Raw genomic sequence first — 14,233 nt, forward strand, 5'->3', positions numbered from 1 at the left:
AAGAGAAGAGAAGAGAAGAGAAGAGAAGAGAAGAGAAGAGAAGAGAAAAAGGTAGAAAGAGAGATAAATAAGAGGGAAAGAGAGAAAAATGTATAGGATTCCAATTCTGGGAATCTAACTTTAAGTCCAGCATTTTGGGAGGAGTAAGAGTGCTATATTATTCTGCCTATAGTAACTAAAATTCTCTGCTAAGAACTAAAAGCTATGGGGCAAAGATCTATTGGATATGAGTTAGATAAATTCCACATGAATCCAAAGGCTAACACCACCAATCATTAGTTAAGCATGAGTTCACTGGTATCTCATGCACATGTTAGACATTATCCAGCAAATAAGACTTCTAACATAAACTGGTTGATGCTAGTCATAGGCAAGAGTTTAGCTAATGATCTTTACTAATTAAAACTTATGGGGCAGCTAGGTGGCACAGTGAATAGAGCACCGACTCTGAAGTCAGGACATGATTTCAAATCTGGCCTCAGACACTTGACACTTGACTAGCTGTGGGACCTTGGGCAAGTCACTTAACCTTAATTGCCTTGCCTTCCCCCTTCAAAAAAAAATTTGGTTGGCTGGGTCAGGGTTAAAGGAAGGCAGAACTGACTCTGATTACATAGGATGCTGAGTTGAGAAAGGAAGAATAAAGTAGCTCCAGGGCTGCAGCAGCAAGCTATGACATATGATGGGTGGTAGAGTTACATGTATATATGCACAGTGTGGTTCATCTGGTAAATGTGGAAGGATTCCTCCTTATGCATAGATCTGGTCATTATCACTGGTAATTATCACTCTTCTAATCAGAAAAGCAAAAATCAAAACTTCAATAACTCCCTATTGCTCTCCAAGTAAAATTCAAATGCATTTGCCAAACATTCAAGATCCCCCCATTATCTGTCACCTTTCTAGTCTGTTTTATATAACTTCCCTGTCCTCTATCCTCTAACCAAATAATGCCAATCTCTGTCCCTGAAAGTGCCCTGACTTTCCCACTTCTGTGTTTTTGCTCATGATGTTCCCTATGCCTGGAAATTCCTTCCTTCCCCTTCTGCACCTGGTGAATTCTTGCCCATATTAATAATAATAATTAAAGTTTACATAGCACTTACTATGTGCTAGGCACTGTGCTAAGAGCTTTATGATTATTATCTCATTTGATTCTCTATAAGGAACAACCCTGTGAAGTGGGTGCTGCTATAACCCCCATTTCACAGTCGTGGAAACCAAGGCAGACAGAGGTTAAGTGATTTGCCCAAGTGACACAGCTATTAAGCGTCTGAGGTCAAACTTAAACTTGGGTCTTTCTGACTATAGGCTCGGTGCTCTATCCACTGCACCACTTAGTTAACTGCCACCTTCTCCATGAAGCCTTCCCTGATCCTTCACAATACATAATGAAACCCACCACCACCATCACCAATCTCCTTAGACATTTCATTTTGCAGCTTCTTGATGCTTTTATCAACTATTAATTTGTATTATAGTTATTTGTAAAGTTATCGTGCCCCCTTTGTTGTTACTCTAAGTTGTGCCCAACTCTTTGTGACCTTATATGTAGTTTTCTTGGCAAAGACACTGGACCAGTTTGCCATTTCCTTCTCCAGCTCATGTTACAGACAAGGAACTGAGACACAGAGGGGCAAGTGACTTTCTGTTACAATGCTAGTAAGTGTCTGAGGCTGAATTTGAAGCCGGGAAGATAAGCCTGACTCCAGACCCAGTGCTCTGTCCACCTCTGAGTCACCCAGCTGCCCATCATATTTCCTTATCATACTATACATTCATGAAGACAGGATTGGTCTCTTATCTAAACTTTGTAACTCCTAGCATTTAGCACAGGGCTCTGTAGGCATTAGGAGCTGAATTGACAACCGTTCCTATAAAATGACTCCATCAATCAATAAGTATTTATCATGTGCCAGCCATTGTACTAAGTTCAGGGAATACATAGAAACAGCTAAAATAGCTACTGTTCTCAAGGAACTTACATTGTAATTAGGGGAGAGTCGATACAAGGTAACCTTATAGCAGAGGGCGCTAGTGACTGGGGGAATAGCAAAGACACTGCAGAAGGTAGCAAGTGAGCTGAGTCAAGGCTTCCAAGAGGGGAAGATGTGGAGGGAGAGCATTCCAGATGTTTACAAGTGGTGTTGATCAAAGGTTCTAAGTCCCTGTGTGTGGATAACTGAAAGTGTGCAATATATGATTAGTGAATGTGGATACATAAAATGCTAGGCAGATAGACTAGCTCTGCCACTAGGATTTAAAATGGCTAAAGAAAAATTCCAACCCACTCTTGTTTCCTCTTTATCCTATTTTGGTTTACATGAGATTTACCCATATGAGGTAGCAAAAAAATTCCCCCAAATGCCACAAGAATGCTGTCATTTCCACAGAGTGGCTGACCTTCAGAAGGGCTCTAAGAAACAAGATCGTCTAACCACACAGGCTGCCTCCCACATTTTTTTCCACTTTGGGTGATTAAAGGAGTGGCTTGCTCATCCCTTTCATGACTGTGACTACTTGAACAAACAAAAGTCACTCACCAAACCTAATACAACTAAAAAGCCTATCCTTGAATCCCAGGAAAGCAGAATGGTGAAGGTGAAAGAACTAAGATCCAGGTTCAAGTCCAAGCTCTAATCCAGCAGCACATGACTCTGAGCAAGTCGCTTTCCTTTTCTGGGTCCCTGTTTTCTCATTGTGGTCTCTAAAGTCCCTTCCAGTTCTAACCTCCTAATGTTTCTTGGTGTTCGCAGGGAAAGTCTACAGGGGCCTGAAAGGTGGGCTGATGATGTTTGAGACCAAGGTGGGGCACTCCTTCAAGTGTGTCAGTGAGCAGACTCTTGAGCTGTCATCCTATCTCCAGCTGCACACTGTCAATGTCCAACTCCAAGCCTTTGATTTTGATGGTGAACACTTTGGGAATGGTAAGTTGGGAGGAGGGGAAGGAAGAACTCACATAGTTTATACAGAGAGACACAAGAGCAGCTCCAAATGTTGCTGAAACAGCCACAGCATTGAGCACCCTAGAAAGTAGGGGTACGTGTGTGTGTGTGTGTGTGCACGCACACACTTAGACCGGTAGGCATCTGTAGGCATGCTAAAACACATCTTTCTGCACTTCTCAGTATGTGACTACTCCTTTCATCAATGTCATCCCTCCTCCACAAACTCATATTCAAACACAAAACACAGAACTCCCTATCACATACCTTACCCCATGTGCATGTACTCACTCGTGCTCAGACAAGCATCTATTTATTTACACTAAATCAAACACATTTAAAATGGAAAATGTGTATGATTTAAAGAAGGCAGTGAGGTGCAATGGAATGTGTAATGGAGGGAAAAGAGAGATAGAGAAGTCCCAGGTTCCAATATTGGCTCTGCAACTTGCTACTTGGGTAACAGTAGTAAAGTCATTTAACTTCTCTGGGCCTTAGTTTCTTCAACTGTAAAATAAGGAAATTCTACTGGATAACTTCTAAGGCCCCTTCCTTTGTTCCTATACAATCTTAACAACATAATTAAGCAGGGCCAAGGACTTGCTCTTACAAACACACATTTATTTACTTATTCACATGATCAAATAAGCACTGTCAATAGCATATGCATACATGTGCACACACACCAAGCTTATTTACACACAGTTATAGCCTTCTGGCTTGTCTGTATTGGGAGAACACCTTTGAGATCTTGCAACACTTCTCAACCCAGATCCCAAATTTGTGCTTAAGGGGAGTTAAAATTCAGGATCTCAATGATAGAACCTATCTCACTCTGATTATTAGGACTAGAAATCACCAGTAAGGAGAGAACTGATAGTTTAAAGTCACTTTTGGAAGCCACTTCTCCTAGCTATCAATAGCAATCCATTACCAGCCTTAAAAAGGGCCTTTTCATAGTAATTTATTTTACATCCAACTTCTGCTTTTATTTTAACCACCAAAGTGAGAATTCATAATATTACTCAGGATTTTGGCATTTTGATGTTCATGGAAGTTTTCATTTTGGGTTATCTTTTAAGAGGTAATTGGTGAATTCTTTTGATTTTCATTTTACTCTCTCATTCTAGTACATCTAATAAGTTTTCATTCATGATGTCTTGAAATACAGTATACAGGATTTTTTTGTGGAGGTGGGGTTGATTTGGGGGTCATGGTTTTTAGGTAGCCTAATGATTCTTAAGTTATCTCTCTTTAACCTGTTTTTCAGATCAGTTCTTTTTTATAGTAGATACTTTATATTTTCATCTATGTTCTTCAAACTTTGGGTTTTGTTCTAATATTTCTTGCTCTCTCATGGAGTCATTAAGTTCAGTTTGGTTAATTCTAATTTCCATGGAGTCTTAGATAACTTTTTCAGTTTCTGTTATAAACCATTTATTCTCTTTCCAATTATTTTTTCCAGAGCTTTCATGTCACTTATAATTCCTTTTCTACTTCTTATTTGTCCTTGTGGGTAAGCCTTTTTCTCTGAGGTTCTGCTTGTAATTGTTGTGAAATCACTCTTTTCTTCTATGTTTATCTCTTGGGTATCTCTTGACCCATAATATTCTTCGGTAGTATTTTATGTCCTCTTCTGTTTACTCATATCAACAACCTCAGTTTCCCATTTGGGTTTTTTGTACAGTGGTCAGTTCCCTCTCACATTCTGGGATGAGGTGGTCAGGCCCTATCTGATCCTGAACTCAGTTTCCCAAGCTCTAGCCTTTGGCTTCTACCTATCCTTATGGGTCTCTGTGTTGAGTGATAGCAGACTTCAGAGGCCTTGGTCAGAGCTCTACAATCTACTGATCACAATTTAGGTACTATGGTGGTTTTCACTTGAGCTCATGCTAACTTTCCAAGTATGATACCTCTTCTAGAATTTATAGTTCATTATGTCTTTGTGAAGTCTTTGGTTGGGTAAAACAGCTTAATGACATTTCTACTTGGATTTTTCTTTCTATTTAGATTTCTTGATCATTATTTGACCTAGTTCCTTTTTTGGGTGGTTGTTTCTGAAGCAGATAGAGGAGAACTGGACTCTTTTACAGCCCGCCCTCAACTTAACTGGAAGCCTCTGTTTTCATGACTTCCTCTCCTGTTACTTTTGCCCATTTTTTTCATCAATTCTCCCAAAATGATCTAACATTAGTATCTTAGAGGCATCAATGTACACTCAAGTTGTTCCTTGAGGGAGTGTGATGCAATGGAAGACCATTGGCTTCAGAGTCAAAGGACCTCAGATCCTTACTTACTAGCTAAGTGACCTTGGGAAAGTCCCTTCCCCTCTCTGGGCCTTGGTCTCTTATCTGTAAATGTGAGGGTTGGACTAGATGACCTCTAAGATTCCCTCCAGATCTAAATTCATGATCTTGCCATTTCTCCATCTGCCTACATGCCCAGCCCATTTCCTTTCCTATCAGTCCTAAAGATAAATATGAGCATTATGGTACAGCGAAAAGAACATTGACTTTACAATCAAGAGATATAGGTTCAAACTTTTCCTGTCATGTACCAGCTGTATGATCTTAGAAAGTTCCTTTACCTCTCTGGGCCTCAATTTACTCACCTGTAAAATAAAAGGGTTAGACTAGATGGCCCTAAGATCTCTTCCAGCTCCAAACTAAATCATAGGCTCCTCTAAACATTTTTTTTAAATGTGATATTAAAAAACATTCCCTCCTGCTGCCTCCCTGGCTAAAAGTGGATTGCTGCCTTATCTTACTTTATCTCTGGAAGTGCCTATTGACCCCTTGACATTGAGGGAATCATCAAACTTTCTCCACTTCGATATCCCCTAGCATAAATTTTGGGCTGACAAGTACGTCAGCTCCTCCTGGCTGCCCCTGCCCAGCTGTAATATTTCTCCCTCTAATTTCAATTGCAGTGGATGAATGCTTCAGTGACAAAAACAGGAGAGCAATCCCTGTGGCTGTGGGCCTGAGTATCGCAGGATTGCTGGGGGTTTTGCTCACTGCATGCCTCGTTGCCAGGAAGCGGTCCGGCAGAGGATATGAACGTATCTAAAAGCACCCACCTTCTTCAAAATGTGCGTAGCAAGTTCCAGGGCCTTGGGCATTGCCTTCCTACAGCTCAGTCTAGTGACAAGGGATTGACTCTTTCTCTGGCTGGATACTGCACCCTGAGAATTCTGACAGGAGACTCTGGGATGAGGCTGTTCTACCACTTTGCCAGCAGGATTGTCTGGGGCCCAGTGGGGAGAGAGGGGCAGCCCGGACAGGAATCACTTGAGTCTCCTATGGCTTACTCAGGCTGACTTGCACATCTCTCATTTCCATAAAGGAGAGAAGGTTGCAGAGTAAAGTGAGCCAGCAGTGAGCTGGGCACCCAGAAAAGGAAGAAAACCCCTCAAAATGTAGGAGGCATGTGCTCCAACTGTTCACATGCTTCTTGTATATTTTGCAGCTAGTCTGAGTCTTTTTGTGTTATTAAAAATATGATTTTTTAAAAATCAGTGCACTTAGACAAATCCATATGGGTTTCCAGAAATCTTTTGAAACCTCTAGATTCAGGACCAAAATCCAACTTCAGATTATGATTGAGTTGGAAAATTGGCAAATTTTGCAAGAAATGAGTATATCATAGAGGGATATCTAGTTGATTATTTTTTTAAAATTTGCTAAACCTTTACTTTTCACTTTAGGATTTGTTTATTCTCTGTTCTCTTGATCCTCTTCCCCCATTCTGTTTATCTGTCTCTGGCATCCCTTGTCCCTGCTCTGTGCTCCCAGATTTCCTCTTCTATATTTTGGGACAGTTTGGATATATTTTTTTTTTCCTTTGGAAAACATTAAAACATAATGAGGGGATGGCCAGGTGGCTCAGAGAGTAAGAGCTCCAGCTCCAGTGTTGGGATCGACCTGGAGATCAAATCCTGGGCTCAGATACTCAGCACCACACCCAGAAATAACTGGCCATGTAACCTTGAGCAAGTTACTTAACCCCGATTGCTTAAAAAAAAAAACAAACATAATCAAAAGTTTGAGGACTAGTACTGCCTTCTGGAGGGTGCTTCTCTCTCTTTTGCAAACATTTTAAAGAATTATAAAGCAGGGGTGGCCAGGTAGCACAGCAAGTAAGAGCACTGGCCCCAGAGTCAGAATGACCTAGGATCGAATCCGTGCTCAGATACTTAGCACCACACCCAGAAATAACTGGCCATGTAATCTTGAGCAAGTTACTTAACCCCAATTATTTTTTAAAAAAAATATAAAGCAACGATTCTTGGCAAGAAGTATATGCTAAGTAGAGGGAAAAAAATCTGTTCCAATAGACAACTTACCTTTTCCTACAAAATAGGCTATATTTAAATAGGGTGACCAAGAATTTAGAGGCAACAGAGGGTAGTGGACAGAGTGAATTGCTTAGAATTAGGGAAAGTCACGTCATCCTTCCAAACTTCAAGCAGATCCTTAAGACTATCAACACAATCACAGTTCTTTTACACCATCTAAAATTCTACAGAGACAATGGGCTTCTTCATACTAAAAATATTTTTCCAACTGTTTTTATTTTAAGGACAATACTCTCCCCACCCCCACCCCAGACACAATTCATTATTTCTCTTAGGACATGCATAGAAATTGAGAACTTCTCAGTTGTAGTTGCAACTAGGAAATTTACTTCTTGTCATTTGGGAGAATTTCCATTCCTAAATTTCTTCAAAGTGTCCAGAATGGAAAAGGGTCTCTGAAGCCTCCAGAAGGTCTTGAGTATATCATAGCCTCTCTCAAGTGTCAGGAAATCCCACGTTGAGTTACTTATGATTACATGCCCCAGATGTCCTTTACAATTCTTCTCAATCAATGGCAAACCAGATTCCCCAGAGTAACTGAGGGCTGATGGAGCCATAGACAGAATGCTCAAGAGAGGAAACAGTGGAAAGAATACTGACTCAGGAGTCATGAGACCGATTCTAAGATCCAATCCAACCTCAGAAAATTACTACCAATATCAATTTGGTCAAGCCACATAACATCCCAAGACCTCAGTTTCCTCATTTATAACTGAAAGGGTATACAGCCTCTGAAATCTCATGGCTCTAAGACTATGACAGACTTTGAGGATGAGGAATGGAGCTCAGATACTTGCCTAGTTTCGTTTAGCTATTAGAGGAGCCTCATACTCATCTGAAGCACCCATATTGTCACGTTTGAAATGCCAGTGAATACTAAAATTGCCTTCATGACACACTGTCCATGTGTCCTCTCCCAGCACGAATAGTTAAGGCTATCGTCAATCTTGCTGTAACATTCCCAAAGCAAGACTAATCTTTTGTTACTAGGGAATTTTTCCAGACCAAAATTTTGTTGATTAAATGGATTTCTGGGATGATGCAGTAGAACTGGATGTTCAAAAGGAGTCAGGTCTAGTTGTTTTCTGTTTCTCTTTCTTGCAATCATTCATATTATTTGATGCTGGTTACCATAGAATCATTAACCTCCTCTGTAAAGGAATAATACTGGATTAGATGATCTCCAAGGTACCTTCCAAGCTCTAAATTCTAAATTTGGGAGAATGATTCCAAACCAAGTGTTCCTAAGTTGCCGTTGGAGCTGAAAGGGAGCAGGGAAAAGTTCCTAGAGGGCAATGAAGAGAGGAACCAGAGTTTGGAAATGTTTAGGTTAGAACGCCATCAAATCAAAGGTTACCTGAATGGGACGAGCTGGCCTCTCCATTCCTCTTAGGTCTGAGCTTTGAAGCCGTGCTCTAGCACCGGTGTAATGAGGGGCATGGAGGTGTGCCAAGATAAGTAGAATAATACAAGGGTAAGAAGCACTCCACTGGGCCATGATGGCTCTCAAGCAGCCAGTGGCCTTGGTTCCTGAAAGAAAGGGGACACCTTACTCTCTCCTTAATTCTCAGTGAGCTGAAAGTTGCCCACTAAGTCTAATTCCTAGGGAGCCTGGCTGTATTTTTGCTGACCGATGCCTATTGGTGGGACCTTTCCGTAGTCTCCATCTCTCTGCTAGCTTGCCCATCATGCACTTGCTTCCAAATCATTCTCTCATTCTACTGGGTTTCCTATTATGTTTTTTCGAGCTTTTCAATCTGAATTTCTACTACCTACTCTCAATGCTGGCTAGGCTTCTCAGGTGTCTTGCCAAGAAGATGGTAGTAGATTCTAATGGGTGCTGTGGGGAAAGGGTTGGACCAGGGACTCTTCACCTGAGATCCATGGACTCATTTGGGGTTTGGGAACTTGGATGGGAAAAAATGAATATTGGTTTTGTAATTCTATGTATTTTATATTATGCATTTTAAAATACTATTCTAAAACAGGATCCTCAGGTTTCACCAGATTGCCAAAAGGGTCTGTGACACATACAAAAAGAGAAGAACCCCCAGTGCTAGACTAAAATAAACTTTAAAGTTCCCTGTGACTGTCATTTGTCCCAGCTCAGTCACACACTAATCAGTTCTGTATTCAAAATGATTTGGAAGGAAAGAACACAATGATGTTGCTAGAAACAGGTATATTTCTTCAAGATAAATGTAGATTAATTTTAAAATTATGAATCTCATTGCACTGGAGGAAAGTAAAATACAGATTTGTCAAGTTGACTAACATCCTCTTTTTTAGCTTTCATAACTAACTACATGGCAGTGACAATGGTTAGAGAGCTAGCCTTGGAATCAGGAAGAGCAGGGTTCAAGCTCTGTGTCTGACAAGTAGGGCAAGTCACATACCTCTTAGTGCCCCAAGCAACTTTCTAAGACTATAAGTTATAGACAAGTTACTGAATGGTCAAGGAAAGTTCTACATAGGAATTCTCCATACAGATAAAACTCTCCTTCCCCCCACCTCCTCAAAAAAAAAAAAAAACCCTAACTCAGGACCGTTTTCTAACATTTTTGGTTCATTGAGAGGGAAAAAATCATTAAAATCTAAATATTATTACAAAGTAGAAAATATGGGTGACTGAAACTTTCAAAACTACCCACCTAATGATATAAATTATCTTCACTAACATTTGAGACCCTTCTTTGCAGGGCAATCAGCTGGAAGATTAAGTTGGTATAACCTTACTCTTTGCCTGCTATCCTCTACCTGTCTCTTCTTTCAGTGATCGAGTGCACATCTGACTACACGATTATGATTCCAGTGATTGTTTTGATCGTCATTCCTCTCTGTATCCTGGCCTTGGTTTTTTGTGGAATTCGTCTGAGGAGAAAATCACTGGGATACCAGAGGATCTAGTTGGTATAAGGAATCCCAGAAAAAATGAAAGGGTTTGGAATTCCTTTGTTATCTACAAGACCTTAGGGAATTCCCTTGTAGTAACTTCTTAAATTACATTCATTGCTGTTGTCTCAAACTCCAGCATTTCCCAATTTTATCCAGGCCAATGTTCAACAGAAGAGAGAAAAAAATGTTCATAGTTAGATGGGGGCAGAGGGAGACAGGAGGGCGGAGGTGCATGTGTGACAAGATTTAACTGGTTATTGAAGGGAACTAATTGGTTTTTCGGTAAGAGGCATTCTGACCACAGGAAACTAGAGCACCAAAATAACAAAATGCTTTCTGACAAGGAACAAGACATTGAGCCTGTCAATCACATTATTGACTGTTAAAGGGGCCTGCACTGTTTGTTATTTTCTTTTCATTTGTTTTGGAGATGTGGCCTCCTTGGCCAGAAGTTAGACTTTCTTTTTTGTCTTTTACATTCTTGAGGTATTTTCCCACTCTGGGCTTCTGTTTTCTTATCTGTAAAATGGGAGGATTAGTCTCCTGGCCTCTAGGGTCCCTTCTATCTTTAAATTTGTGAACCTATGGCCTTTGGGTCTCAGTTTCCTCAGAGGGGTTGGAGTCTATGACTTCCAGCTCTAGGTCTGTATTCCTTTGCAACTCCGCCAAGAATATAAAGACAGAGCTTTTGTGGGCTCTTTAGTTGTGATATGAGCATGCTAGGTGATTTTCTAGAATTTTGATGTAAGGTGGTAAAAGTGAAAAATAAAATTAATGTCTATATCTTTTATATGCATTTATATAAATGTCTGTTTTTCATCTTTCGATTCCCTGATCCCCGTTGGAATTTAATAAATATTTGCTGAATTGAACTAAATTGATTGAATTATATTCACTCCTCTCTTAAAGCTGTAATTGACTGAAGGGAGAAACAGATTAACAGGTATAAATATCAAACCAGGAAGTCTACTCCCAGTATCACAGATTTAAGGCAGAGACCTTGGAAATCATATTATCTAACTCCCTTACTTTATAGTCAATCAGTCAACAATTATTTATTAAGCACTTTTATGTGCTTGTCGCTATACTAACCACTTGGGGTCCAAAGAAAGGCAAAAACAGTCCCTGTCTTCCGGGATCTCACATTCTAACAAGGGAGACAATATGTAAGTAAATAGGTACATACAAGATATATGTTGTTTGTCCTTTGCGGTCAAAAAAGACCATGACATTAGGAAGGTGATGTCATGACTTTCGAGGGAATTGTGAGGGAGGGCTGAGCAAAGTCACCAGCCTCACTCTCTCCTCCAGAGCCATCCAGGTCCAGTGGCAAGATATAGATCAGAACAACTGGAGATGGCCCTGATGCAGTGGGAGAACTTGACCTTTTTAAGCTAAGGTCCTTTCCAGGTCTCAGTTTGTCTGAGGCAATACCCATTCAGTGATTAAGTCTAGGTAAAAATGAAGCAATGAATGGCCTTTACCTAGTAAAAAAAAATCAATCTGGGAGGGGAAGAAACTCAGGGTTACTGGTCAAAACAGAAACAAGTGCTATTTACACTTACTCTGAGCCATCAGAACCAAAACAATGTCCCAGTGAGGTTTGGGCTGGATATGTTGTTGGCCAATCAATGAGAGCCAGGGTGATTTAGATTTAAGGTATGGTCCATAAAAAAGAAATCTAGCCTATAAACCCCAAGATTATCTTGCTAGGTATCAGCAATCAAAATATATATTCCTTTGGGCAAAGCATCCAGGGGTAAGGGTATGAATCTCTATGTGGACAAAAGGAAAGGAGGAAGGGAGAGTAGGGAGAGGAAGGAAGGGAGGGAGGAAGGAAGGAAGGAAGGAAGGAAGGAAGGAAGGAAGGAAGGAAGGAAGGAAGGAAGGAAGGAAGGAAGGAAGGAAGGAATCATATGTACAAGATATATACAGAGCAAACAGAAAGTAATCCTAGAAGGCAAGGCATTTACAGCTGGGAATGATGTAACACTAAAATTCTACGAGTTGAGGACAGAGAAAAAGTCATTTGATTTGGCAATTAAGAGATACTGGGTAACTTGAAGAGTAGTTTTGGTAGAATAATGAGGTCAGAAACCAGATCACAGAAGATTTAAAAGAGATTAGAGGGAAGTAGAAACATCAAATATAGATGACCTTCTCAAGGAGTTTAGCTGAAAAGTGGAAAACAGCTATCTAGTAGCATTGTGGGAATGAGAGATGACAAACTTCCTTCTGGAGAAGTTAAAAAATAATGAATAAAAGGGGTGACTAGGTGAGAAAGTGCATAGAGTGCTGGGCCTGGAGTCAGGCAGACTCATCTTCCTGAGCTCAAATCTGGCCTCAGACACTTACTAGCTGTGCGACCTTGGGCAAGTCACTTAACCCTGTTTGTCTCAGTTTCCTTATCTGTAAAATGAGCTGGAGAAGGAAATCTTTGCCACTCTAGCATCTTTGCCAAGGAAACCTCAAAATTGAGTCACAAAGAGTTGGGCACTACTGAAAATGACTGAACAATAACAACAAAAATGAATAACAAGCATTGTATTGTAAGATAATGGCTCTACGTCATCACTGAGTCCTAGACAAGTGCACTCCCTAGTTTTACAGAGCAATGGGTTTATTTTGGTGCATGAAAGATGCAGGCTAGAAATAAAGAATTTCCCAATAGTGAAGGTATTTCAGCAGGTGGTAGAGGAAGAAAGGAAGATTTTATATACAGGATAACTTCTGAGCTGTCCAGGAAAGAGGCAAGGACAGTTCAATGGATAGCAGGACCTCTGAAGTTCTTTTACAATGTATGATTCTATCCAATCCTCTTCAGTTCTTCTAAATCCTATTATCTATTCCTTACTCACAAGAGCATACCACCATCTAGTGGCCATGTAAATGAGAACAGTCTAAAGAAGCTGACTCCTCACAGTAAAGGCATACATAGAAATACTGTCACCTCAGTATTTAGAACATCCAAAAATAAGTTTAAGGAGTTTAGGAAACAGATAATAAACCTAGCACAAAAAGTGTAATCATTGAAAAAGGGAACTTCAATCCTCTCAACATCTAGAATTCTCTGTAGCAAATAATGTCTTAGATTAAAACAACCTACATTTGTAGAGCACTTTGAGTTTTTTCTTTTTAAAAACTGCTATTTATTTTTAACATTGATTTTTTAATTGCATTCCAAATTCTCTCCCTTCCTCCAATCCATTCTCCATCAATTGAAAAGGCAAACCACATACCAATTATACATGTGAAATCATGCAGAACATATTTCCATATTAGCCAGATTGCAGCCAAAAGGAAAAAAAAGAAAGTAAAAATATATACTTAAATTTGTACTCAGAGTCCATCCATTCTCTCTATGGATGTGGGTAGCGTTTTTCATCATGAGTAAAATTCACATGGATTCAATTATGTCTATGCAGATGATTCCCTTTACCAAAGTGTGCTTCAAGGTTGAGTTCTGGGCCTTCTCTTCTCTCTACATCCTCTTTCCTGGTGATCTCTTCACCTTCAGAATTGTCTTGAATCATTATATTGATCAGACTGGCCAAGTCTTTCACAGTTGATCATCCTTACAATATTACTGTTACTGTATGCAGTGTTCTCCTGGGTTTTATTCACTTCACTCTGCAACCAGTTCATATAAGTCTTCCCAAATTTTTCTGAAAATCCTGCTCACTATTTCTTTTGGCACAATTGTATTCCATCATAATCATATGCCACAACTTGTTCAGCCATTCCCCAATGGATGGGCATCCCCTCAATTTTCAATTCTTTGCCATCCCAAAAAGAGCTGCTATAAACATTTTTATACATGTGGGTCCTTTTGCCTTTTCTTTGATCTCTTTGGTATCCAGATCTAGTGGTGTTGTTGCTGGGCCAAATGGTATGCAGAGTTTTATGGCCCTTTGGGCATAGTTCCAAATTGTTTTTTTTTTTTCCAGGATCTTGGGCCAGTTCACAAACCCACCAATAATGCATTAGTATCCCTACTTTACCACATCCCCTCCAGAATTAATAGTTATTTAGAGCA

The 14,233-nt window shown here is 40.0% G+C and overlaps 1 protein-coding gene across 2 annotated transcripts in view; it reads left to right on the forward strand.

The window, feature by feature from the left end:
• LAMP3 (lysosomal associated membrane protein 3) overlaps positions 1-11,074 on the forward strand; it is a 28,722-nt gene extending 17,648 nt beyond the window's left edge. The window contains exons 5-7 of one of the 2 annotated variants that reach the window (XM_069104788.1): positions 2,757-2,927; positions 5,875-6,036; positions 10,076-10,213. In XM_069104788.1, coding sequence (XP_068960889.1) covers positions 2,757-2,927; positions 5,875-6,014 — 311 coding nt within the window. In that variant the 3' untranslated portion in view covers positions 6,015-6,036; positions 10,076-10,213. Of the gene's footprint in view, positions 1-2,756; positions 2,928-5,874; positions 6,037-10,075 lie in introns of both variants that reach the window. The other variant, XM_069104789.1, reaches the window with a different exon arrangement.
• Positions 11,075-14,233: the final 3,159 nt, after the last annotated feature.

This window comes from Petaurus breviceps, unplaced genomic scaffold (assembly GCF_028583685.1).
Source record: "Petaurus breviceps papuanus isolate PSGF00001 unplaced genomic scaffold, PetGlider_PUasm1.0 688, whole genome shotgun sequence".
Lineage (NCBI taxonomy): Eukaryota > Metazoa > Chordata > Mammalia > Diprotodontia > Petauridae > Petaurus > Petaurus breviceps.